The sequence below is a fragment of the Neolamprologus multifasciatus genome, chromosome 12, assembly GCF_963576455.1.
Source record: "Neolamprologus multifasciatus chromosome 12, fNeoMul1.2, whole genome shotgun sequence".
Taxonomy (NCBI): Eukaryota; Metazoa; Chordata; class Actinopteri; order Cichliformes; family Cichlidae; genus Neolamprologus; species Neolamprologus multifasciatus.
The window spans coordinates 25285392-25308232 of record NC_140450.1 but is presented as its reverse complement, the minus strand read 5'-3'; the positions used below and the strand labels follow the sequence as shown (position 1 = coordinate 25308232).

Genomic DNA, 22841 nt, shown 5'->3' with positions numbered 1-22841 from the left:
AGTGAATGGATTATAATTATTACAAATACAGTAAACATATTTACATTTTAGTTCAAGCTCCATAGAACATAGATATTTACAAAGTATGAAAATAAAACCGGTCTGACAAATAATAAACAGCGTTAATGACGTTTTTTTTGTTTTTTTTTCTTTTGGTGAACAAATCTGAAAGGGGGCTTGGTTAACTGATATTAATTGTCAGAGGGGGAAGGTGGAAAATATCATGGCTAGTTTTGTTTGAAAGGCATCATCAGAAAAACACACACAGAAAAAAGTGATGAGGTGAAGAAAGACACAATAAGTCTGCTGTTGTTTTAGTTCTCACCAGCTACTTTGTATAGTCCTAGACCTCTGATATTAGAAAAAATAAAAATGAGTTAAAATACACCTTTATTTTGATAGAGTTCAGATGGATGTCTAGCATGACTAATGAGTAGATCTCCTCCAAAAAAACAACAGACTTCTAATTCACTCAAACCGCTTTCTAATAAAGAGGAAGCACTAATGTAACTCACCTCCTCCGTCGAGATGCAGGGGGTTACATTTTAGGTCTCCTTTTCCTTTTTCCTCCTCTCTCTTACATTCAAACCCTCTCTTAGTTCACACTAAAATAGCAAATATTTTTATGGGGTAGTATCAGAAATAAGACCTTTGAATATGTAGTCCCTTTAACTTCTTTCCTTCTATTAAACCATTCATTCATTCTTTTTCCTTACGTCCTTCTAACCTTTTCACTGTGTTTTCTTTGCGTTTACAACAAGAGTGTAAAGTTAATAGCAGTAAATGTCAAGGCTTTCTGATTCTCAGTGAGATAAAGCGAGCTAGAGGAGCAGAGAGGGATGTGTTAAACGAGGGTTAACTACCACACTCATCCCAGAACAGACTGCATGTACAAATCAAGTTTTCTCCTTAGTTCGTTTTCATCCTCCTAGTCCTCCTCCTCATCTCCTTGTAACCCTGTTAGTGAGTCAGTATTTTACTGACTCACTAACTGACTGGCACTATCGGGGGTTTAGAGGCGGCGTATGTACACAGATTGAGGAGGATCTAAGTATGACGTGGATGACAGAGGAAATTGGGCGTGGCCCTCCTGTCAAAGTTCATTCCCACTTTGAGTTTTTGTTTCAGAGACGGTTCAGCCTGATGCAAATTCACTGCGAGAAGAAAAATACCCTATAAATCTATTAGCAGCTATAGTTTAGGTAGCAGAGCGTAAACTAACACGTCACTTGGAGATATCTGTAGATTTTTCCTTCATGGTTTCAAATGTAAGCTGGTTGATTTGGTTCATTTTTGTTTTTCGTTTGAAACTGAGCAAACCTGGTCTTCTCCTGAGGACTGCTGCAGGTATCATGCAAGCATGTTAATTTAATAAAAAATCAACAGCAAAAAAAACCCAAATTAGAATGAAACTCATTTCAGGAGACAAATAAAACTAGAGACATTTTTTTGTACAGATGATTGGCAAACCGAAAGTTTCTAAAGAGTCGTGCACACACAAGTAGACTACTACAACATGCTACTTAGTTAGGGGAGTTTGGGAATGACAAACAAGCGGAACAAAATTAGACCCAAACATTGTCATCGAAACAAAAACACAAAAAGCTGAGGGGAGGGAATAGAGAGGAGGAAAGCTAAGTTGGCAGCGGGGTTGCTGGAGGGAAGGGGGGAGGCAAAAGTTCTGTGGAACTTAAACGTTTGAGTCACATGAAAAGAGACTTAAGCCACAAGTCTACTTACAAGAGAAAACCATCAAGAATCACAATGATTAATACGTTTTAACACTTGGTATTTTTGGTATTTTCAAAGGCTTTTCATAAAAGATGGAAGCGGTGGTTTTCCCGCGTACCGCTCCGCCCGCTCAGTTCTTCCTCGCCAACTTAGATCTGTGGGGAGAGTTTTACATTGTGAGGAGAAGGGAATGTTTTTGAAGGGTGCAGAAGCTGTACGTTTGACTGTGGTGTGAGAGGTGCGTGTGTGTCTGTGTGTGTGTACCTTATTGTTCCTGCCAGCAGAGGATTAAAGGCGTACAGCCAGTCGTTCATGTCATTCTCGTTGTTGGCCTGCAGGAGGATGCCTCCATGTTTTGTGCACACTGCAAATGTGTTGGGCGTCTGAAAAGAAAACATCACATTATATTTATGTTCATTCAAATGATAAATCCCAGTCAATTTGCCATTTCATCAATCAATGTGTCCAAAACTGGCCAACGTGCACCAAAACAATTTGAATGAATTCTCATTAAAGACAAGCGTGTTACATCCAGCCTTTCTCTATCCTGCCTCAAACCATAAGCATGGCCTGCTGGTCTTCGTTGTATTCCACCTGTGCTGTGGAGAGGTTGAGGACGCCTCGCTCCACGGGGTCCTGGTTGCTGTTGTAGATGAAGACGTAGGGCCGGCGAACAACCACAAAATGCTTCACCCATGAGTTAGAGCGAGGCTCCATGAAGCTTAGAAAACTCTTCTTGGACACAACAGATCTGAAAAGAAGTGATTTTATTCATTTATTTATTTTTTAAGAGAGCGCTTGTTTTTCTGAGGAAGAAGCAGAGTTGGTTTGTTTCCAGCTGAAATCATCCAGGCTCAGGAATTTGAATCAATCCACATCATTTCTGCTTGAACTAGAGAACATGAGTGTCGACTTACATTTGGTCTGTGAGACACATGTCTTAGTGACAGTATTTAGGTTAATATGGCATTACTCACCCTGGTCGCATTTCTTCAATATCAGGCACCAAGTTGAGGAACTCGTTCTTTGCAGCCCGCGCAAGGTAGGTCTCCAGAGTGAGAACCATCTGGAAGTTTTCATAGTCTGAGCAGGAGGGACTGGAGGCTTGAGGCTCCCTATAATGGTATTCTAAACAGTACTTAGCTGAAACCCAAAGACTGCTTGGTTGAGTTAACTTCCTGAACTATCTACAACATATGGTGGAAACCTGAAATTAAGACAGAGCAGACTAGAGGTAAGACATGACCATTACTGAATATTAAAAATAATAAATGACAGATTTAGTGATCATTTTTATAAACTATTTATTTACCACATCAATAAACAGCATGGCAGGGCAAAATATGTTTTCTAACATGGCAACCTTTAAAAAGTGAAAGGAGACAGAAAGACAGGTGAGAAAGAATAAAACTTAACTGACTTTTTGATGGCATTTTACACAAAGTACTAGTACAGTATCTAGAAAATGTGGGAAAATACTGGCATCATGTACAGTACTTTCTTCTGAAAAAATTATGTTGGGACCCTGAAAAAAAATTACTATGCACAATAATGGATTTCTATAAATTTGACATCAGATGAAAACTTTGGTTGTAAGATTCGGATAATTATTTGTTAAAAGCTAGAAATTTTAAATGAGAATAAGAAAGAAAAGTATTTCTTTGTGCCCCCCTTTCCCTTTAATGCTCTACCTGGCCCCATGGCAAAACTTTGCTAGACCTGCCCCTGCACAGTTACCAGCTGTCAGCTACATAGAAAAGGATCCTGGTGTAAGTTGTCTCTCAGAAACAGTTCATAGCTTTCCTTCAACCCATTCATGTCACCTAAAAGGTAAACCTGTTTCTCCATCACCTGTTCAGTTTTGATGATTCAGTAAGGACATCTCCTGGTTTCTTCTTGTTAGGATGCCTGGGTCGTTGACCCAGGGCTTTTGAGTTTATTATATTATTTATAATTTCTAGTCTTTGGGTTTTCATTAGAGTCATGTCTTATGGTTTGTCTCTGTGTAATCCTTGGTTGCTGTCTCCCCTGTCTGCTATATCCCCGTGTCCAGTCAGTGTCTGTGTCTGCCCTGGTCCCACATCTCTGTTCCCTCTGTTGTAGTGCCTGCATGTGAGTCTGTGTCTTTTGTTCAGTCTGTGTTATGTGTTTCCTGTTTTACTTTGAAGGTCTCTGTCTTATCTCAGTGTGTTCAGTTTACGCTTCCTTGTCTCGTCAGTTCTGATTTGCCCCAGCTGTGTTTCCCTCCTGTTGTCCATTCCCTGATTGCTCCCTCTATGTATTTAAGCCCTGTGTTTCAGTTTGTCATTGTCGCGATCTACCGTTTATTTAGCTGTGTGTTTTTTCAGTCCTTCGTTGTAAGTTTATTTTGATTTTTCCAGTTATGTTATATTTGAGTTGAAGATTAAAGCAGTTTTGAGTTTAAGTTTTGTCTCCGGAGTCTGCACTTTGGGTCCTATTCCTGTCTGCACACAGCCGTTCCCTAACAGAAGATCGCGACCAGAACATGGACCCCGCAGACTCTTTTCCCTCGGAGTTCAACGGCGAGATGATGCGGATGGTGAGTCTGCTCGACCGCATTGCCCAGGCACAGGATTTACGGACTATGGCAGTCGGGCTAAGTGCAGTAGATGCCATCATTCATCATAACCCCCAGCTCTCTCAGTTTGCTAAGGACACTAAGTTGGATGACACCATTACTGCCTGGAGAGAGCAAGTCAAGGCTGGTGAGCTTGCTCTCTCACTCACTACATCTTCCCAACCGCTGCCCCAGGACAACACACACTCTCCACCTGTCTCAACACTGCCACGGACTTCCTCTCCCTCCCCACACCAGCCGGGTCCTCGTTCGCCTGCCTTCTTCCTGGCGGCTATGTGGTCAGAGGATGAGGAGGAGGTCTCCTTTTCTCCACCGGTTCCTGTTTCCTCATCCCGAAGGAAACGGCGCTCAGGCACCACTCATATTGTTACAGTGGATGTAATATATCCATAATTTAAATACTTGTCTTATGCAACAAAAGGAAGATAAAGTTTGTGAACAAGTGCAAAGTTGCATGTACCTCCCGTTTCTTAAGTAGGAGAATTTTCTTAGAAATCGTTTTATTTAAAAAGTTTTTTTCTTTTGCTATAACAAACAAATCACTCTTTATTTTTAATTTAATAATTTACTTCAGCCCTACAAATGGTCATGTTTTTTAATGCCTGCAAAGACTGGTGGGTTTTTTTGTTTAGTTTTCTAAACAAAACCAAACGATCTACCGTTTATTTAGCTGTGTGTTTTTTCAGTCCTTCGTTGTAAGTTTATTTTGATTTTTCCAGTTATGTTATATTTGAGTTGAAGATTAAAGCAGTTTTGAGTTTAAGTTTTGTCTCCGGAGTCTGCACTTTGGGTCCTATTCCTGTCTGCACACAGCCGTTCCCTAACAGAAGATCGCGACAATGACAAACTGAAACACAGGGCTTAAATACATAGAGGGAGCAATCAGGGAATGGACAACAGGAGGGAAACACAGCTGGGGCAAATCAGAACTGACGAGACAAGGAAGCGTAAACTGAACACACTGAGATAAGACAGAGACCTTCAAAGTAAAACAGGAAACACATAACACAGACTGAACAAAAGACACAGACTCACATGCAGGCACTACAACAGAGGGAACAGAGATGTGGGACCAGGGCAGACACAGACACTGACTGGACACGGGGATATAGCAGACAGGGGAGACAGCAACCAAGGATTACACAGAGACAAACCATAAGACATGACTCTAATGAAAACCCAAAGACTAGAAATTATAAATAATATAATAAACTCAAAAGCCCTGGGTCAACGACCCAGGCATCCTAACACTTCTTCATGTTTCCCTCTCACCAGATAACCAAACCGATATCATGACCAGCAGCTTTTACAGCTCCAACAAACATCAGCTGATACTAGAAAGTAATATTAAATAAATTCTAACAACAGCTTATCAAGTTTAAAGGCGCTGCTGCTGTTTAACCCGACCTCCACTAGTTTCCTCTTTCTGGCGCAAACAAGATAAACAAGCAAGAGAGACAGGAGAGAGGCGGCAGAAACGCGATCAGCTGATCATTGATCAGTTTCAGGATTGAAGTAGCAGCAGGAGAGGGAGGGGGGAGAATGAGAGAAGAAGAGGCAGCTGACAGCGTAAAGACACAGAATAACTCCAGCTTTTTGTCTTTTTTTTTTTTATTGTAGCTGAAGTACGGGACAAATCGCATTTATTTTCATCTCAATACAAAACGCATAATATTAACTCTGAATACCAGAGGATTCCGTTTTTTACAGGATGGTAGGCAACTCTACTAACTAACCATATGAATAAAATAAAGTTCACCAATAACATCATAGCACCCACCCAACTGTATAGAAACTCTGTCATGCTAGCTAGTACACAGTACAAGTTATTGTAACTGACTGTAAAAAGTTAGCACAACGAAAATAAACTACACCAAAACTTGGTTTATATCTGACCCAGATAGACTGCAGGTCATAACTTCTTACCTGAAGCTCATTTCACCTGACAGTCAGACCGGTGTTGTGCCAAAAAGTGATTGCCTGCCAAAAACCGATTTCCAATGTTTCCGTGTATTTTTTTTATGTGTAATATCTTTATGTATGTTGGTAGACTTCGGTGAACAGCGTTTACAAAGGGGTTATATATAGAATTAAAAAATTATCTGTTTTTTCAAGTATCTTTACAGCTCTGTGTTATTGTACTTACATTATAACCAATCCGGTCCTTTATCCTCGTTTAAAATATTTTTACAGAACTATTGTCATATTTGCTGCCATTTCTGCTGTCCTCTTGGCCAGCTTACTCAGACAAAATACATTTTTAATGTTAATGAGATTTTTTTTAACTGCATAAATAAAGGTTAATTCAATTCAATTCAATTTTATTTATATAGCGCCAAATCACAACAAATGTCGCCTCAAGGCGCTTCATAGATACAGAGAAAAGCCCAACAATCATATGACCCCCTATGAGCAAGCACTTTGGCGACAGTGGGAAGGAAAAACTCCCTTTTAACAGGAAGAAACCTCCGGCAGAACCAGGCTCAGGGAGGGGCGGCCATCTGCTGCGACCGGTTGGGGTGAGAGAAGGAAGACAGGATAAAGACATGCTGTGGAAGAGAGACAGAGATTAATAACAGATATGATTCAATACAGAGAGGTCTGTTAATACATAGTGAGTGAGAAAGGTGACTGGAAAGGAAAAACTCAATGCATCATGGGAATCCCCCGGCAGCCTACATCTATTGCAGCATAACTAAGGGAGGATTCAGGGTCACCTGGTCCAGCCCTAACTATATGCTTTAGCAAAAAGGAAAGTTTTAAGCCTAATCTTAAAAGTAGAGATAGTGTCTGTCTCCTGAATCCAAACTGGAAGCTGGTTCCACAGAAGAGGGGCCTGAAAACTGAAGGCTCTCCCTCCCATTCTACTTTTAAATACTCTAGGAACAACAAGTAGGCCTGCAGAGCGAGAGCGAAGTGCTCTAATAGGGTGATATGGTACTACAAGGTCATTAAGATAAGATGGGGCCTGATTATTTAAGACCTTGTATGTGAGGAGCAGGATTTTGAATTCAATTCTGGATTTAACAGGAAGCCAATGAAGGGAAGCCAAAACAGGAGAAATATGCTCTCTCTTTCTAGTCCCTGTCAGTACTCTTGCTGCAGCATTTTGGATTAACTGAAGGCTTTTCAGTGAGTTTTTTGGACATCCTGATAATAATGAATTGCAGTAGTCTAGCCTGGAAGTAATAAATGCATGAACTAGTTTTTCAGCGTCACTCTGAGACAGGATATTTCTAATTTTAGAGATGTTGCGCAAATGGAAGAACGCAGTCTTACATATTTGTTTAATATGTGCATTGAAGGACATATCCTGGTCAAAAATGACTCCAAGGTTCCTCACAGTGTTACTGGAGGCCAAGGTAATGCCATCCAGAGTAAGAATCTGGTTAGATACCATATTTCTAAGCTTTTCAGCGCCGAGTACAATGACCTCAGTTTTATCTGAGTTAAGAAGCAGAAAGTTAGTGGCCATCCAAGTCTTTATGTCTTTAAGACATTCCTGCAGTTTAACTAATTGGTGTGTGTTATCTGGCTTCATGGACAGATAGAGCTGGGTGTCATCTGCATAGCAGTGAAAATGTATGCTATGTCTTCTAATGATGCTGCCTAAGGGAAGCATGTATAATGTAAACAGAATTGGTCCTAGCACCGAACCCTGTGGAACTCCATAATTAACCTCAGTGTGTGAAGAGGACTCTCCATTTACATGCACAAATTGGAGTCTATTAGATAGATATGATACAAACCACTGCAGTGCAATACCTGTAATACCTACAGCATGTTCTAATCGCTCTAATAGAATACTATGGTCAACAGTATCGAATGCTGCACTAAGGTCAAGAAGGACAAGCACAGAGATGAGTCCACTGTCAGAGGCCATAAGAAGATCATTTGTAACCTTCAATAAAGCTGTTTCTGTGCTGTGATGAACTCTGAAACCTGACTGAAACTCTTCAAATAAACCATTCCTCTGCAGATGATCTGTTAGCTGTTTGACAACTACTCTTTCAAGGATTTTTGATATGAAAGGAAGGTTGGAGATTGGCCTATAATTAGCTAAGACTGCTGGGTCTAGAGATGGCTTTTTGAGTAAAGGTTTAACTGCAGCCACCTTGAAGGCCTGTGGTACATAGCCGATTATTAGAGATAGGTTGATCATATATAAGATCGAAGAATTAATCAATGGCAGGACTTCTTTGAGCAGTTTTGTAGGAATGGGGTCTAAAAGACACGTTGATGGTTTGGAGGAAGTAATTACTGAAGTTAACTCAGAAAGATCGATTGGAAAAAAAGAGTCTAACTTAACATCAATGGAACTAAGAGTAGCTGTAGATAATATTACATCTGTGGGATGATTATTGGTATTTTTTTCTCTAATGATAAAAATTTTATTTGTGAAGAAGTTCATGAAGTCATCACTAGTTAACGTTAAAGGGATGGTTGGCTCAACAGAGCTCTGACTTTTTGTCAGCCTGGCTACAGTGCTGAAGAGAAACCTGGGGTTGTTCTTATTTTCTTCAATCAGTGATGAGTAGTAAGCTGTTCTGGCTTTGCGGAGGGCTTTCTTATAAAGCAACAAACTATTTCTCCAGGCTAAATGATGATCCTCTAAATTTGTGACACGCCATTTCCTCTCCAGATTACGAGTCATCTGCTTTAGGGTACGTGTTTGAGAATTATACCACGGGGTCAGGTACTTCTGATTAGAGACCTTAGTTTTCACTGGAGCTACAGTATCCAGAGTCGTACGTAGTGAGGAGGTGAAATTATTAACAAGATAATCGACCTCTGTTGGGGTAGCGTTCAGATAGCTGCTCTGCTCTGTGTTGGTACAGGGCATTGACGATGATAACAGTGGCTGGATTATATTCTTAAACTTAGTTACAGCGCTTTCAGAAAGACATCTACTTTGATAAAGTCCACTCTCCACTGCTGCGTAATCAATTATTGTAAATGTAAATGTTATCAAGAAATGATCAGACAGGAGAGGGTTTTCAGGAAACACTGTTAAATGTTCAGTTTCTATGCCATATGTTAAAACAAGATCTAGAGTGTGATTAAAGTGGTGGGTGGGTTCTTTTACATTTTGAGAGAAACCAATTGAGTCTAACAACAGATTAAATGCCATGTTGAGGCTGTCATTTTTAGCATCTACATGGATGTTAAAATCACCCACAATAATTATTTTATCTGAGCTCAGAACTAAATTAGATATAAAGTCTGAGAAATCAGACAGAAACTCTGTGTAAGGCCCAGGTGGACGATAGATGATAACAAGTAAGACTGGTTTCTGAGTTTCACAGCTGGGGTGGACAATGTTAAGCATCAGGCTTTCAAATGAATTAAAAGTCTGTCTTGGTCTATAAAAGGTTATATAAAAGTCACTGCCAAAAACTGATTGCGGCTTCTACCTTGTTACACGAATGTTGTTTGTGGCTCAATATGACTTTATGTCATCCATGAGGGATGCATTTAACATATGTTTCACATATTATAGCCCAACAAGTTACTTATAGCAGTTTAAATACGAGCAATCAGTTTTTGGCAAATACCGGAAATCACTTTTTGGCAGACAATCGCTTTTTGGTACAACACCGGCAGCCGCCTTGGGTCTCTCCACCTCCGCCTCCCCTTTCCCCCATCCACCTGCTGGCCACTTGCTAATTTTACTGAATCTGTGAAAGCTCCACCATAGCCACTACCAAACAATTGAGTTATTTTTACACGTCTGCCAGCATCTGTCCAATCCGCCACCTTTCACTGTTTACACTGTTACAGAAAAAAAGACAACAACAACAAAACATCGGCCCATTTAAAACGAAAAATTGCCCGGTGGGCCGATGGCCAGTCCAGCTATGGCCATGACCCTAAATCTTGCCAATCGTTTTGTTCAGCTTTTGAAAGAGAAATGTGTGTGTGCAAATCTCCGTCATATTTAACCATCTGCAACACTCTGTTCACTTGTGTTATAGTCAAGCCATCTTTCTCTGACATAATGGCAGTCAACTAGTTTTCATGTCAAATCTTAACCTAACAAGTTGGCAGGACAGCATGATGACAACACAAATGCATGCTTAAAAGATCCATATAAAAGATCAGTGTCTTCATATTGTAAATATCTTGTGTTGTTCAATCATTAGAAAGCATCTTACAGTTTTTATATACTGTACTAACCACTAAGTTCATTGACTGGTGACTAATTGGTAGCAAGAGGTCCAGGTTTACCTCTTTCTGACACACTGAGACATTTAATTAATATAATTTTTCATCCCTGCTTGTTAACACTTTCTCTCTCTGATTCTTGCTTGGTCCTGTCAAAAGAAAATAATCTCCCCAATCTGCATTAAATGACACATACTACTTTTATTTTAAGTAATTTCTCCTCTTCCTTTTCACCGTCTTCCCACTTTTTTGGATTATTTTATCATAGATTGAAATACAGTTTTTTTTTTTTGAAAATGCAGTGCATCCACAAATTTTATTGCTGCAATATTTTCACCATGTTTTTCATAAATTTGACATTTGGATTATTTTAGGTTATACTTAACTTGAGCCACCTTTCTGTTTAGGACTTTAGGAGCTTCCCATATTAGTTCCTGGATGCTCACTTTGAATCTCAGAGACCCAATCACTAGATTCTCAATGACAGCCAAGGTCTATTGTTAATTCAGCCCCAGGAAGTCGTCACTCATGGAACCAACAATAACCTGAGTCTGCCTGTGGCAATCAGCCCAAGCCAACTGTGTTTACCGAAGTTTTCCCTGAATGGTGGACTGTCTTACCAAACACAGAGAAATTTCAAATTCCTTCAATTAAATAACCCATGTCCTTGAAAATCAGAAATTAATGTTGGTCTCAATTGTTCTCCACTCTGGCTTCATTATCAATTGAGATTTCAGCAGTGACTCTGTCTGCTCTCAGCTGTCATGCACTCATCTCTTCAATAATTTGCTCGGAGGTAAGCACTCTTTCAGACTCATTGAGTCTACCTGCAGGTTTTCCTAAATCAACATGAAAGCAGAGAAGAAATCACTTGAGCGATTCCATTATTGTTGCCAAAATTGTTGTGGAAATAATTTGAAACGGATTTTCTGAAAGAAAGTTAAAACCTTTGCAGAGGGATCAATACAGCATGAACAGGGTTCGTAGTAGCATCAATAAATAATAGCAGCTCCTTTATTGCCATCGTGTTGATATAATCTTTGGCTGTTCAGCCATAGGGAGCTCAGTTCCTGCAGTCATGTGGGCACCACCCTGATAATGAAGACAGACTGCATCGTGACATTAAACACAATTCACATTTAGTTTGTTTTCAAAACTACAAACTCATTCTTTATTCAAGAAAGTCACAGCTACACACCAACAGTACACTGAGGTTAAATGAGGTGAAGCACAAATTTTCCATTAGATCATAGAGGCACATTTAAGTTGTTGTTGTTTTTTACATATGTATATACTAGCTAAATAAACAATAGTTTATATTTATTCATGGTAAACTGCTCATTAGAATGACAAAATATCTTTCTTCATAAGAAAGAAATGTTTAGTCAAGCATAGCTTTAAAGATGACTTTCAGTGACATCTATGGCACTGGTTGAAAGAGCTTAAAATTACCTTAAATTATATGCTTGATTACACAGCTATAGTTAAGCCAATTAGGGATTAACCTTCAGGTCACATGCTGTCTGTGAAGTGACTGAAATGACAGGTCATGTGTCCATTCAGGTAAAACTGGTAAAAGGCCAGTGTTTATACTAACGCGATTGTTTATTCAATTCAATTTTACTGAAAGCTTACACTGCAGGGACTGACCTGAAGGTCAGAAGGGATTCAGTGAAACCAGCAAGCACTTGTGTTTCCCTGGAAACTCCCACATCCTTGTCAGCAAGCACACAAACAATGACACTGACATCTGTCTCTGTGACATTCAAGGTACTTTACCTATTTACTTAGAACCATGTGATCAATCCGGAGGGAAGGCTGTCCATTCAGATACATCCAGGCTTGTTTGAGAAAGCATATCACATTTTATGAAACCTAATATGCAGGGGCCATAACTGCCTTATTTTAACAGCGGTGAAAAACAGTCTTTATTAATAATGTGTTTATTATGGAGCAATCCAGCTTAACTGTAATATTAACTGCCATAACTGTACATAATGACAATATGTAATCACACAAACTCAAAAAAACAGCATTTACGTAGAAAGAAAATTAGCCACTTGTAGTTTTTGCCAGTAATTCTTAACGAAGTATATTGCTTGCAAAAGCAGCTTCTGCTCACACCTCCACTGTTTTATTTTTTCCTCTGATTCCAGGCCCGGGAGTGAGAAAGTTGAGAAGGGCTGTGTACTTTTGCGGGTCTTTTAGGAGCAGTGCACGCTGTGTTGAGGTGGAGTGTTTGAAGGTGGATTTGTATGGACGAGGGGGAGGTGGACACACGATCCTCTGACTCCACACCACTCTCTCCTCCTCCTGCTTCCTTTCCTCTATTAACGTACCCCAGCCTTGCTGCATCACTGTTCTGCCTGTGGAGCAAAGAAGAAGGCAACAATGGATGCACAGTATCACTCAGACTAATCTGAAGAGCAGAATACTTACGCTGGACGTTTTTCTGTTGGTGTGCTGGACAGAGAAGCAGTCGGTGTCTGCTGAGTGGAGGCTTCCTGTTAAAAATGCATACATATAATGTTCAGCAAAAAACAACCACAAAACCCTGTTTGAAGTTGTTTATTCATCCATGATATACGTCTATTCACGTGTTTTCTATTTATGTAGCATCACAAGAATCCTACCTAATGACTTACCCTGCTTGCATTATGTTGTGCTCTTTCTCCCAGTTTCTCCAGACTTCTAAGAAGGGTGGAATTTTCCTGCTCCAAAACCTTTATACGAATGCTATTTGCTTGCAGTTGCTGCTGCATATCCAGAAGCACATTTCCTGTACCTTTTTACATGGAATAAAATTAGAAATATTCCTTAAAAATGACAAGATTGAAGACAAGAGTAATACTTTAATGTGCACTGATTTTTCCGATTTACTGTCTCTTTCATCTGCAAATGTACTGGGTCATTTTTGTGATCTTATAATTCCAAGTCTGTCAAACTAGCACTCTGTGCTTTCCAAAGTATTAATAGCCGCAGTGAACTAGTGCTCGACAGGTGCAAAGCCACATTTATTTGCATACACACAGGTAATGTTAGTTAGTAGGTGGTTCATAGCAGCCTACTCTGTGGTTGAGCCAGTGGGCTGAGCTCTGGGAAAGCCACCAACAGCCTCTCCCTCTCTCTCAAAGCTTGCACATATTCCTTCAACTCATCCACGCAGTTGTTTAGCTCATCTGTGTGTGTTTGTAGGGTCTGTTTCTCATTTTGGAGCTTCGAACACAGGTCCTGATGGGGAAAAAATATAGGAGCATATACTACTTGGTTAAAACATGTCTTCTTTGGGTATTACTATGGGTAAAGTGCATTTAAGAGCTCTGATCTACCTGCTGTTGAGTGAGCTGAGCCTGCAGTTCTTCCTTCTCCTCTGACATCTGTTGCAGCTGACTCTGTAGGCCGATCTGCCCCTCCTCTCTCTCCCCCAGCTGCTTCTGCAGCTCTTCACACTCTTCGTCGAGAGCGTCAACTCTCTCTAACAAAGACTTCTGCTTTGCCTGCATTGACTGGATTTCACAACCAAACAACACCTGTATGAATCTATTTGATTACTGCTGTGTGACTCACACATAAGCGAGTCTGTCACAGTGCCCAGTGGAAAACAACAAATAATCAGATGCTTGCTGTGATGCTGACCTCTTGCTGACGGCAGGCACTCTGGTACTTGACTTTCTCCTTATCAAGCAGGAGCTGAATGTCGGCGATCTGACTCTCTAACTGCTGGATCCTGTGCTGCAGTTTAGAACAGGCCTCTTCCTCTATTTGTAAGGTGTTCAGACTCTCCTGCAGTCCTTTCTTTTCATGTTCTAACACACAAAAAAATTCTTAGCCTGCATAAATATTTATTTTGTGTGTGTTCTGCAAAACATACTTTCTTTTTTTTAAATGAAAGAAAGGTTGTAGATTGATCTTAGGTGCGTGTCTTACCCAGTGCTTTTAAGGTATTTTGCTGCAATGCTATTTCCTCCTTCAGTTTGAAATTCATCTCTTCCAAGGACATAGTGTCTGTGTTCAAAAATGTGAAAGTAGAAAAGTGATCTCAGTGAATTCTCATCATGTTTATTCACAATTTCACTCACCCCTCTTATGTTGCTGTTGGTCCTCATGTAGCCTTTTCTCTGTTTCTTTAATGACTCTCTGTGCTTTCTGCAGCGAAAATTCAAGCTGGACTGAATTTATTTGAAGCTTTTCCTTCTCTTGGTTGAACTCTTTTTGTGCTCTTTCCAGCTGGGACCTGAATCTTTTCTGTTCCTCTTCTGCCGCTGCTAGTCTGTCTTTAAGAGGCTGCACCGTACAGCGCACATCTTGAAGGTGTTTTTCCAGCCTGCGCGTGTCCCTGCGCTGTTCATTGGCCCACTGGGAAACATCGCCTGCTGTCATGCGTCCCAGCTCCAGAGAGTCGTCCACAGCTGCTAAGAGAGGCTGCAGAGATGAGGGCAGGCCCTCGCTCTGAAGCAGGTCTACCAGAGCGTCTCCTGTCTTTCTCAAAAGAGTTTGCACTTGATGACACACATCGCATGGAATGAGTGATGATTCGACAGTCTGGCAGCTTTTGTTTTGACTGCTAAACACAGGAGAGCATGGACTGCTGTGGGCAGGACTGGAGGATGTGAGATTCTGTGGGGAAATTTCAAATGTGCTCGTTGAAGACCAAGCAGACAAGCAATGCCTGCAAAAGTCGGTTCTTGAGCTCATTTGAGGTGAGACAGGTGATGCAGTGTTTGTCTCATCACTGTTTCTTTCCATCTGTTTCTTACTGAGTTCAGTCTCCTAAGAAAGGAAAGACAGCATAAAGCACTGAGATCTATCAGTTAACTGGCAACATTATGCCATTATTTTTAATTATGCCTTCACTAAAATGAAGCAGTCTGCCTACCTTTATGTTGGCAAATTGAACTAAATTACTCCAGTAGTTTGTGACTATGAGACCAACTGACAGGCATCCCTTCTGTGGCGTTTGTTCTCTCCTGTGGCTGCCCCTCAGTCGGTCAATGTAAGCACTGGAGCTTTGTACAAGAAGCAGCAGTCTTGTTCAGCCAGAGAGGGAGGGAAATAAATTATTATGTGTTTATGTAATGTAATGTCAATTTTTGCTGATTATTTATTTTGTCAGTTTCAAGTTATTTCAGTGATTAGTGTGAGTTTTTCCTCCTTCAACAGAAGGGTACCAATGATTTTGTTCATGTCTATTCATCAAACAGCAGCATTATAAAGTTCACAGATGATACCGCAATCATTAGGCTGATCACTGATGGCATATAGAAAACAAAATGGCAGGACTGGTGGCTTGGTGTCAGCAAAACACATCTGTTTAAACTGGCTTATTCGCTTTAATGTTGGTTTTATCTGTTGTCACGCTCTGTTTTGTAATTTTAACTTATTTTATGTATTTTATGACTACTGTTCCTTTTATTAATTGTGTTTTTTGTAAGGTGACCTTGGGTTTCTGAAAGGCGCCCTCAAATAAAATGTATTATTATTATTATTATTATTATTATTAATAAAATAATCTCTTCCTAAGTGCAGATAAGACCGACAACTCTTGATTTTTTTATGTGAAGAGAAGGATAAAGCAGCATACACACAGCAGGCATCTGTGAGACAGGTAGAGAGGGTGAAAACCTTTAAATTCCAAGGGACACACATTAGAGAAACCTTAAGTTTCTCAAGAAATCACAGTAAAGACTGTACTTCCTAAGATGGCTGAGAAAGTCTGGCATGTCGACTAAAATCACAGGATCACTACACTGCTCCTGCATCACAGGAGCAGCCTTCACATCACTACACTGAAATCAAGCACTAATACTCTCTGTAGCTTCTAGCTGTTGGCCATAGGACTCCTGAATGAGACAATCAGCACTGCCCCTCTCCCACACCAACACTACTGTTGGCTGTTACTGTACTATCATTATCTGCTACTGCACTAATTTGTACAGGTCTGTTTGCAAACATCCACAAGGCATGGGCACAACAGGGACACTGGCAAAATAAGAATTTCATTGTACATTGTAAACAGCGTTTATTTTCACTGTGCATGTAATAATAATAACAATATTAAAACATCTAACATTTTTATGTTTCTTAATTTTCTGTGTTAGGCACATTGAGCTTTCATGTAAATGTGCTATATAATAAAATTGTCATTGTTATGTATTACCTGTCAACCACCAACTCCAGTAAAACAATGTGGGAGTGCTGATTGAACGCATCTTCCCCGTCCACAAAGTCATACTGCTCTAGCAGAGCTACCATGTCTAGATTACAGGAGTGCTTGTCCGGGAACTTCCAGGAAGAAAAGCGGAGCGGTCCGGTTCGAGAAAACACGTCCAGAATCGCTCCCTGAAGGTCAACCAGGTCTTTTCGGAGGCTTTCGATACAGTCCTGACTACCCAGCAACTGACTCATGTCTGACAAACTATTTTATAAATGACACAGCTCTGAAAAACACTGTGCAGTCTGTTGATACCACATCTCCTTGGCAACGTCCAAAAAAAGTACTTCAAGTTCCACAATGCTGTGCGGTTTATTTCCGGAAGTAATTCATCTCCATTGGGTCAACGAAAGCGCGACGTAGTAAGTGTGTTTAACCACGGCAAATTTTAAGCTTTTAGCTGTAGCCTTTATTGTTGACATAGCATGTGCTAAAAAGGAGTGTTTAAAATACGTATATTTTCTTGTTGGTTTTGTGTTTGCAGGTAACTTCCAGTTTTACAATAAGTCGCAGCCATGCCGCCTGGGCCTGTTCAAATCGTTCAGCCGGAGGCTAACAACAAGGTAAGGGTACCGCTGCTAGTTAGCTAATGCCAGCAGTGTAGCCTACATACTGCTTGCTTTTTTTCGGCTAACTTGTGAACTGGGTTAATTTTTGTCTTTCTATACTTTGAACTGTCTCTGTGATTTTTGAATTTAGCGAACAGCTAGCGTCTATTTCTTTTTCTTTCGCTAAATGTTTGAGGTCGCAGCATTAAACCTTGCTAGCCCGTAGTTAGCTGTAGTTAGCTTACTTGCTAAATTGAAAACGGATATTTGGATCAATGTGTTTTGTACAGAACCACATTTTTTCACGTAGAAAATTCACCGACCTACTTTCATCAGAGGACTTGGTAGTTTTTACCGTATGGTGTGGACTACTACAGCGAAAGTTTTTCAAAATGTTGTCTATGCTTTGAGTGTTGTAAATTGTTGTAGAGCAGGGGAAATATTACTTGGTGTAGTTGGAAAAGCTTTAACATCGGGTGGGTGTCAAGTGGTCCACTGTTGTTGTTGTTTTTACCTTATTCTTTTATTTATCCATCTAACCCTTCTTTGTTTTATTCTAACTAACAAATGTGCTTTTGCGACAACAGAATGATTCAACAGCAGAAGAAACGCCAGCCACAAAACCTATTGTTGGTATCATTTATCCACCTCCCGAGGTCCGAAACATTGTTGACAAGACAGCCAGCTTTGTTGCAAGGTTGGTTATTTTATATGTGGCAGCTTTTTAAATATGTAATGGTAACTGGATTTTATGTATATGGCATAACTAATTCTTGCCAATTCACAGGAACGGGCCTGAATTTGAGGCAAGAATCCGTCAGAATGAGATCAACAATCCAAAGTTTAACTTCCTCAACCCGAATGACCCCTACCATGCCTACTATCGCCACAAAGTCAATGAATTTAAGGAGGGGAAAGCTCAAGAGCCATCTGCAGCTGTGCCCAAAGTTATGCAGCAGGCTATGCAACAGTCCCAGCAGCTTCCTCAGAAAGTAAGTCATTGAACTTCACTTTGCACTTTATTTTATTTTTTTAATAAAAAAAATAAAACTGGTAGTCTTTGACCCTGACTAATATTTTACATGTTTTTTAGGTTCAGTCACAGGTGATTCAGGAGACAGTGGTCCCCAAAGAACCTCCCCCTGAGTTTGAGTTCATTGCAGACCCTCCATCAATCTCAGCATTTGACCTGGATGTTGTCAAGCTCACTGCCCAGTTTGTTGCTCGCAATGGGCGCCAGTTTCTCACTCAGCTCATGCAGAAGGAACAGAGGAACTACCAGTTTGACTTTTTGCGACCACAGCACAGCCTTTTCAATTACTTCACCAAGCTGGTGGAGCAGTATACTAAGGTGACTTAACAGATTGGGCTTCTCTGGGTGTGTTCAAGTGGTGATTCTAAACTTTCTAAGCATTATATTGATTCTCGACTTTAATCCTTTAGATTCTGATCCCTCCCAAAGGCTTACTGACCAAACTCAAGAAGGAAGCCGAGAACCCAAAAGAGGTTATGGACCAGGTATTCTGTTTTAACAGTGACTGCTTCTCAAAATAACCGTTTACATTTGCTCTTTCCCATGGTTGTAATATGTCCTGTTGTCCAACCATCAGGTAAGGTACCGTGTTGAATGGGCAAAGTACCAGGAACGCGAGAGGAAGAAGGAGGAGGAGGAAAGGGAGAAAGAACGAGTTGCATATGCCCAAATTGACTGGCATGACTTTGTAGTGGTCGAAACAGTGGATTTCCAGCCTAATGAACAAGGTAATTATAACCACAGTAACTACATCTTTAAATAGTAACCCCCACCTGTAAATATTGGTACAATCATTTAATCTTTATTGGCATCTCAAATTCCTTAGGCCACTTCCCACCACCTACCACACCAGAGGAGCTCGGCGCTCGCATCCTGATCCAGGAGCGCTATGAGAAGTTTGGAGAGAGTGAGGAGGTAGAGATGGAAGTGGAGAGCGATGGTGAAGATGATGAGCGGGAGGATAGGGGTGAAGGCCAGCCTTCACAGCCTGATCAAGACACACAAGTGCAGGACATGGATGAGGTTAGAAATGATGGAGTAATTAATTACTGCGGATTGCAAGCTGTTCGTGTCTGACCAGTTATAGATTTGATACTATATGTTTTTCTTTTAATTAAATGACATCTTTTCTAACCCACTGCTTGGAGAAAGAAAAAGAAGAAAACTTTAAGATCTGGTAACAAAATTGATTCATCCCTGCTGCTTTCTTTAGGGATCTGATGATGAGGATGATGGCATGAAGGCTCCACTGCCACCGGACACCCCCATGCCACCTCCACTGCCTCCAACTCCAGATCAGGTTATCATTCGCAAAGACTACGACCCCAAAGGTAACACTGTTTGTTATGTGAGCAAGTTTTTACTTTGTACAATTTGTTTGTTTTTGTTTTTTAACTAATGTTACCTTTTCATTACAGCATCCAAGCCTCAGCCCTCAGTTGCAGTTCCAGACGAGTACCTCATCTCTCCCATTACCGGTGAGAAGATCCCGGCCAGTAAGATGCCAGAGCACATGCGTATCGGTCTGCTAGATCCACGCTGGCTGGAGCAAAGAGACCGCAGCATCAGAGACAGACAGACTGAGGATGAAGTTTATGCTCCTGGTTTGGATATCGAGAGCAGCTTGAAACAGCTGGCTGAGAGGCGTACTGATATCTTCGGTGTGGAAGAGACGGCCATCGGTAAAAAGATTGGGGAAGAAGAAATCCAAAAGCCAGAGGAGAAGGTAAAAACACTGAGTAACTGCAGTTTTTATAAAACTGTCTTTAACAATAATAATAACAATAATAATTTGTATTCTTTTGCATTTCAGGTTACCTGGGATGGCCATTCTGGAAGCATGGCTCGTACACAGCAGGCAGCGCAGGCCAACATCACCCTGCAAGAGCAGATAGAAGCCATTCACAAGGCCAAAGGACTGGTGGGAGAAGATGACACTAAAGAGAAAATTGGCCCTAGCAAGCCAAGTGAAATTCATCACCAGCCACCCATCCCCTCCTCTGCACCCAGTTTGCCTAAACCCAGTCCCCCTGTCACAGCGGTGCCTCGCCCACCCTCTGTAAGTTAAAATTGTAATTGTATACATTTGAATGCTTTTTGTTGTACATATGTACCTTCTTAACACGTAATGTGGTTATGTAACAGGTGGCACCACCAGTACGCACCACTCTCTTGTCTGCTGTACCTGTAATTCCGAGACCACCTGTGGCTCCTGTGGTGCGTCTTGCACCAGGACAAGTTATTACCCCAATGCCGCCCATGATTCCTGCTCCCCGCATTAACGTGGTTCCCATGCCGCCTTCTGCGCCTCACATCATGGCTCCCAGACCACCTCCCATGGTTGTTCCAGCCCGTAAGTTAACCCCCTAGGGTCAAGGGTATAGTTGGCTGTTTTTTACTACTTTTGATTTTGCTCTTGAATTAGATAAAATGCAGGTAATGGCTCAGGCATTGTTTTGGAACAACAAATTACAAAACAATCAGGTGTCACAATAAGATGCAACACTGATTATTCCTGACTACACACTATCTTTAAACTCCAGGCAGGCTTGCAATTCTCAAATCTTGCTATCGGTGTCGCTGTTCTTTTTTTTTTTTTTTTTTTTTTTTTTTTTTTGCCATTGTTCCCACAACTTCTCCCCAGCAATCAAATGCCACGTGTTCCATATAATTTTCTGATTGGTTGATGTGTTATATTTTTCCACCAGTAGGGTGTTGTTTTTTTTGTTTTTTTGTATTTTAATTTTAATTTTTTTTTTTTTTTTGCAATCGCTTTCCTTAGAATATCACATTTTCAAGCAAAAGCATACCATAAATTATTGATCGTAGGTCAAATAAAATCATACTTATCAAGACAATTTAAAAACTGGAACATGGTTTAAAGTCTGCACGTAATCACATGACTCATGTAAGCTACTATAGCTATAGATGTAAGATACTATAGCTGCTATAGTATCTTACATCAATCATGTGTTCTGGACATGCCTGTGCATCCGTCAACTCTATAAGGTTAAAGTGGTTATGAGAAACAACTAGATGACCATTGTTAGGGAAAATAATACTTGTCTTGGAGTAATTTGGTAACCAAACCTTTTATACACAGCCTTCCTTATTTTTATATTTAAATTCAAATAACCTTATTTTTTTCCCCTTCCTCTAGCATTTGTTCCTGCTCCACCTGTGCCACAGCCACCAAGTGCTGCTCCAGCACCACCTATCCACCCACCCCCACCTCATGAGGATGAGCCTGTCAGTAAGAAGATGAAGACTGAGGATAACCTGATTCCGGAGGAGGAGTTCCTTCGTAGAAACAAGGTTTGTTGGATCAATAAAGTGTGGAAAAGGTGTTACGTTACATTTATAATTTACCAGTGCTACCACATCACTCTCATGGTTCAGTAGACTGGATTGGGACTTTGTGTGACCATCAGATTCATTTAAAGATTCTCAGATATGCAAAAAAGAAAAGTTCTTTTTGTGTACATGGTAGTAATATAGGGCTTTGTGTCTGTGAAGGTTCTCAGTCATTCAGGTCATCGTAGTCAAAGGAACTTCAAGTAACTTAAAGAAGTCCAGATGCTTTTCTTTGCAAGCTCCTTTGAATATAGGGCTTTGTTTCCAGCTGTGGTAGTTGAAAATAAACACAGCTAACCTACTTAGTAGAACATGGATATGTAGTTTCATCTGTTTTTGTGCCTGAATCTTTTTCCTGTCTCTAGGGTCCAGTGGCTGTTAAAGTACAGGTTCCTAACATGCAGGACAAGAGTGAATGGAAGCTGAATGGCCAGGTGCTGAATTTCACTGTCCCAGTCACAGACCAGGTATGCAACATGTGGTTTGTTTTCTCTCTTTAAGGTTTAGTGGTTTCACACACAGCATTCTTATTGATGTGCAAATGTAATGTCTCCGCAGGTGTCTGTCATTAAAGTCAAAATCCATGAAGCTACAGGCATGCCGGCAGGAAAACAGAAGTTGCAGTATGAGGTAAAAATTTGCTCATGGCTTTGTTGGAATGTCTGATCTCATCTGCATTAATTAATATAAAGTGCTGATTTATTAATTTGTTGTTGTTGATGTTGTTTTGTTTTTTTTGTTTCTTTTCAGGGTATTTTCATCAAGGATTCCAACTCGCTGGCTTACTACAACATGAGCAACGGTTCGATCATTCATCTGGCACTGAAGGAGAGAGGTGGAAGAAAGAAGTGAGCCATCCTTGCAGAAAGAAGACATGATTTTTTTGTTGCTTTATTTTGTTGTTGTTTGTTGTGTCATAAAATTTACATTTTTGTTTGCATTATATGGCATTTTACATACAATTGTGTGCAAACAACATGTCCTCCTTAAAGGTTAAAAGAATAATACTCTGGATGGGAGTCATGATTTCATACTTTTGCTTCAGTCTTTTTCTTCTCTGTGATGCAACTTAAGTGGTAATTTGTAACAACATGTAGAGCCCACAAGATCCATTCATTGAAATAAAGGAGTTTTAAATGGTCTGGTTTTGTTGCTGCTGCGTTTGCAAATCTAGCAACATGACATGGATTAGGACAGGTC

General features: G+C 40.5%; 3 protein-coding genes across 3 annotated transcripts; 1 reads left to right on the top strand and 2 right to left on the bottom strand.

The window, feature by feature from the left end:
• Positions 1-1880: 1880 nt before the first annotated feature.
• Positions 1881-3623, bottom strand: LOC146507106 (kinesin-like protein KIF1B). Its single transcript, XM_085180873.1, has 4 exons — positions 3044-3623; positions 2709-2938; positions 2326-2482; positions 1881-2114 (listed from the first exon to the last, which is right to left on the bottom strand). Exons 2-4 carry the CDS (start codon positions 2795-2797, stop codon positions 1881-1883), a joined length of 480 nt encoding a protein of 159 aa, XP_085036999.1. The 5' UTR covers positions 2798-2938; positions 3044-3623.
• Positions 3624-11631: 8008 nt separating this feature from the next.
• On the bottom strand, positions 11632-16977 carry ccdc157 (coiled-coil domain containing 157). The gene is made up of 10 exons (XM_085180221.1): positions 16653-16977; positions 15372-15522; positions 14575-15265; positions 14423-14500; positions 14132-14301; positions 13825-14001; positions 13564-13726; positions 13141-13280; positions 12935-12999; positions 11632-12861 (listed from the first exon to the last, which is right to left on the bottom strand). Exons 1-10 carry the CDS (start codon positions 16898-16900, stop codon positions 12630-12632), a joined length of 2115 nt encoding a protein of 704 aa, XP_085036347.1. The 5' UTR covers positions 16901-16977; the 3' UTR covers positions 11632-12629.
• Positions 16970-22782, top strand: sf3a1 (splicing factor 3a, subunit 1). Its single transcript, XM_085180220.1, has 16 exons — positions 16970-17068; positions 17191-17269; positions 17842-17951; positions 18042-18246; positions 18348-18605; positions 18698-18772; positions 18865-19015; positions 19114-19310; positions 19501-19618; positions 19706-20013; positions 20101-20346; positions 20433-20640; positions 21448-21602; positions 22007-22108; positions 22200-22271; positions 22392-22782. Exons 2-16 carry the CDS (start codon positions 17222-17224, stop codon positions 22491-22493), a joined length of 2355 nt encoding a protein of 784 aa, XP_085036346.1. The 5' UTR covers positions 16970-17068; positions 17191-17221; the 3' UTR covers positions 22494-22782.
• Positions 22783-22841: the final 59 nt, after the last annotated feature.